Here is a 3,449-nt window from a genome sequence, read left to right on the forward strand (position 1 = left end):
ACTTTGAACAACAGGTCCATATTTTTGGTTAGTAGCCTCTAGGGTTGTCAATGTATTTGCCCTAAAAAAAACTCTCTAAATCTTGTTAAGATCTTCACAAGTTTGTTTTGGCAATCTAAAGCAGCCCATCTAGCAGATGCTTGTTGTAGAGGTGACCAAACTGGTGAGAGTATACACCTGAATCATACCTAGTTGATTGAATTATGTCAGATTTCCATTATCGTTGATTATTCAAAATGTAATTTGGATTATTGTGCACTATGTTATGAAAACTCAGGTGGCTAATGATACTTTTAACATTTTGTGTCATATTTAAGATAGCTGAGTCAAGTGTAAAAGGTTCAAATCCCATTTCCTCCTGTTGAGCGGAAAAGAGCAATCTACTCCTTGTAAAGCGCTCGAACACGTCTAGCTTATCAACTGAACCAACAGGCAGTGGCATAAATAGCAGTTTGTTGATTATTTTTTCCTACCCCCAAATTCAACCGATCCTAGAACGTAATTTGAGTTCCTTCAAGAAGGCCAATCCTAACTTATAACAAAGGGACATTCAAGAAAAAGATCCCTAATCTCCTTTCCACTGTTGTTGCAGGATCTACGTATGGGGTAAATGTAGTGCAAGAAGATACACGCGGCCTTGGCAGATTCAGGTGCTGCGGTGGGGGCTCTTTCATGGTCTTGCACCACCGGTAAATAGACCCCAAAATTGAATAAGTGGGCCACTCTAGTAAAATGTTAGGGCAGGCAACAGACACGTTCCAGTCGACCAAAACATTACCTTTTACAGCTGAACCCTGAGAGTTCCCCCGTGAAAACTGAAAATCCTATCCAGACAACACAAACTGAGACAGTGAGCTTTGAAGCTCTGTCAATCTTCTCTTCTTCTACTTCAAGACTGTATCTTTCGTTGCTCGAATCCTTCGGATAAGTGGGTGATAACAAGTAAGTTCTTGTCTTTCCAGGTTTACAGATTTGCACTGTTCTCATTCTTAACTTATACGTACTTTTTCTTTGACATCAAAATCTCTTAAGTCTGAGCTTTTAATTTCTGATTCATATGTGGGTTTTATCCTTTTCATACAAAAATTGGGTTTTCGTGATATCCTGAGTTTGGTTTATGTGTTCATATCTCTGATTTCTGTTGAATGGAAAGGATAAGAGGAACCCATTACATTTTTGGCTGACTATGAGCTAATTTCTTAGCTATGACTAGGTGGGTCTCCCTTTCTTTGTGTGTTGGTGTGATGAGCATCTTGTAATTTTTTCCCTAAATGTGTGTGTAACCATAGGGTTTCAACATCGATTTTGTTAGCTTGAACATGTGAATCATGAACATGTATGATAAAATGCCTAAACCAAAGATATTTTGCAGTATTGGGTGACTTATATATATTAGATACTTCAAAATGTCACTGAAACATAGTTGGTAACATCGACTTGGCAATATATGAAGTCTTTCAATTGTTCAAGTGCTTCCAGCGAAGCTGAACGGAGTGTTTTGAGATATTTTTCAGTTAAAATAGTGTTTCTCTACAATTGGAGTTGTTTGCTTTCTCCCCCTGCCCTATTTTATTCCTCTTCCGCTATGAATTTTGATTTTCATTAGGTATTACGTACGAGGTCCTATGTGTGGGCCCCTAAGATGCAGGGGTGGGATTGTAGCGAATTTTCCTTTAGCTGAAGTTTAGGTTCGCACAAAATTTAAGAGACTGTGAAGTTAATCTCCATACATAGGTGTTATCTTATGGTATTAGATCCACAGAATGGAGTTCACTGAATCATCTGTCCGGGTGCATATAATTTTCTCTGTGATATTAATGTCTATGTTCAAACCAATGATAGGGAAGTCTCTGAAAGTTGGCAAAAATCGTCCAAAAGCGATGTAGTTAGCAGTATGGATGCACCATCCTATAAGACCACATGGAGATGCTACTACATAATTTGTGAGGATGTATTCCACAAAGATGGCATTGTCCTTAAAATCTTCCCGATCTATAACTTAGGACACTAGCACATGCGTGAGATTCTAAGTATCCGCACCAGTAAATTTGACCCCAATTTTTGGGAGGCTTGAAAGTCATAGGATGTTCTCATGTTCATAGGAAGTAATGTGGCTGAAATTTTACAATTTCAGTTAACTTCTCGATGATCGTGATTTTGCAGATATGGCAGCTTTATGCTTCGGCACATCACTCCATGTACCAAAAACTACTAAGATACAAACCGTAGGTAGACAGAGAAAGTTAAATGGAATTCGCTGTGAGGCGAGGAAGTCATTGGAGGAGCTATATAACATAAAGGTGGAACATAACGTGTCAAAGGATAGACTGGAGAAACTAGCAGTATCACGTTGGTCAATGTGGAAAACAGGGAAGTGTAGGTTGTCATGGGACTGGCAGGTGGACCAGTTGGTGTACGTCGTAGAAGGTGAAGTTAGGGTTGTTCCAGAAGGGAGCGAAGAATACATGAGCTTTGTAGCCGGTGATCTTATTCGCTACCCCAAGTGGTTTGAAGCTGACTTATGGTTCAATGCCCCTTACCAAGAGCTTTACAGTTTCAGAGCTTATGGCGATGACTAAATCTTTTTCTTCGTTTTCTGGGTATGTTTCTGGTCTCTCATTTTGATTTAAAAACTTTATTCGAGCATTGTATGTTGAATGAGCAGACTACCCATAATTTTAATATAGGACAGTCACCATCTTAATCAGAATGCCTTTGTTGTCCCTGCCAAATTTCTCCGACTTGTATTGATAATGATGGCTGATGAATGTCATTAGATTTTTAACAAAAATTGAAACTGCAGTTGTAGTCTAAAAAAAGTCTACCAGTGCTAGTATGTAATGATTTGTATGTTGAATCCCCAACATCTGAAAGTAGAATGTAATTTAGATTTTGCACAATCACAAACGAATAACAGTTTGTTCATAGATTATGTAGCTGCGGTCAAAGGTGAAAAAGTATTAGGCAACCTGGGTGTAAAGGTCGAAGGTTGCGTCACAGACAAGAGACAGCCTACAAGTAGTATTCTCTGAACCCAAAACTCCCCACCCCCACCCCCCATTATCTAAAACTGCACTGATCCGAAAATTCCATTTTGTGGCCCAAATTTGTGTATAATCTTGATCATGGCCAGACACCGCAACTGTGACACAGAATATGCTGCCACTCCAAAATCCTCCACTATAACCTGAAATCTACTGTGCGACCTATTTTAGCTTAGCAATCCAAAATCCACTTTGTCGGCCAAAAATGCAGCATTTACCTAGATTTATCTTGTGACCGAAAACCATGTCACTGAATGTCCCCTTGCCAGAAGGTCCAGGTCCATAGTTTTCATGGCACAATGCACTATGCAAAATTGGCAAACGGCAATTGGGAATTTAAACTTGAAGCCCCAAGTTAGTTATACTTTTATGCTAAAATGCTGCTAAGCTGAACAATGATTTTGG

General features: G+C 39.2%; 1 protein-coding gene across 1 annotated transcript; it reads left to right on the forward strand.

Moving 5' to 3' along the window:
• Positions 1-789: 789 nt before the first annotated feature.
• On the forward strand, positions 790-2,710 carry LOC113338078. Its single transcript, XM_026583594.1, has 2 exons — positions 790-942; positions 2,164-2,710. Exon 2 carries the CDS (start codon positions 2,166-2,168, stop codon positions 2,577-2,579), a length of 414 nt encoding a protein of 137 aa, XP_026439379.1. The 5' UTR covers positions 790-942; positions 2,164-2,165; the 3' UTR covers positions 2,580-2,710.
• The last annotated feature ends 739 nt before the right edge of the window (positions 2,711-3,449 follow it).

The sequence above is a fragment of the Papaver somniferum genome, unplaced genomic scaffold (assembly GCF_003573695.1).
Source record: "Papaver somniferum cultivar HN1 unplaced genomic scaffold, ASM357369v1 unplaced-scaffold_18, whole genome shotgun sequence".
Taxonomy (NCBI): Eukaryota; Viridiplantae; Streptophyta; class Magnoliopsida; order Ranunculales; family Papaveraceae; genus Papaver; species Papaver somniferum.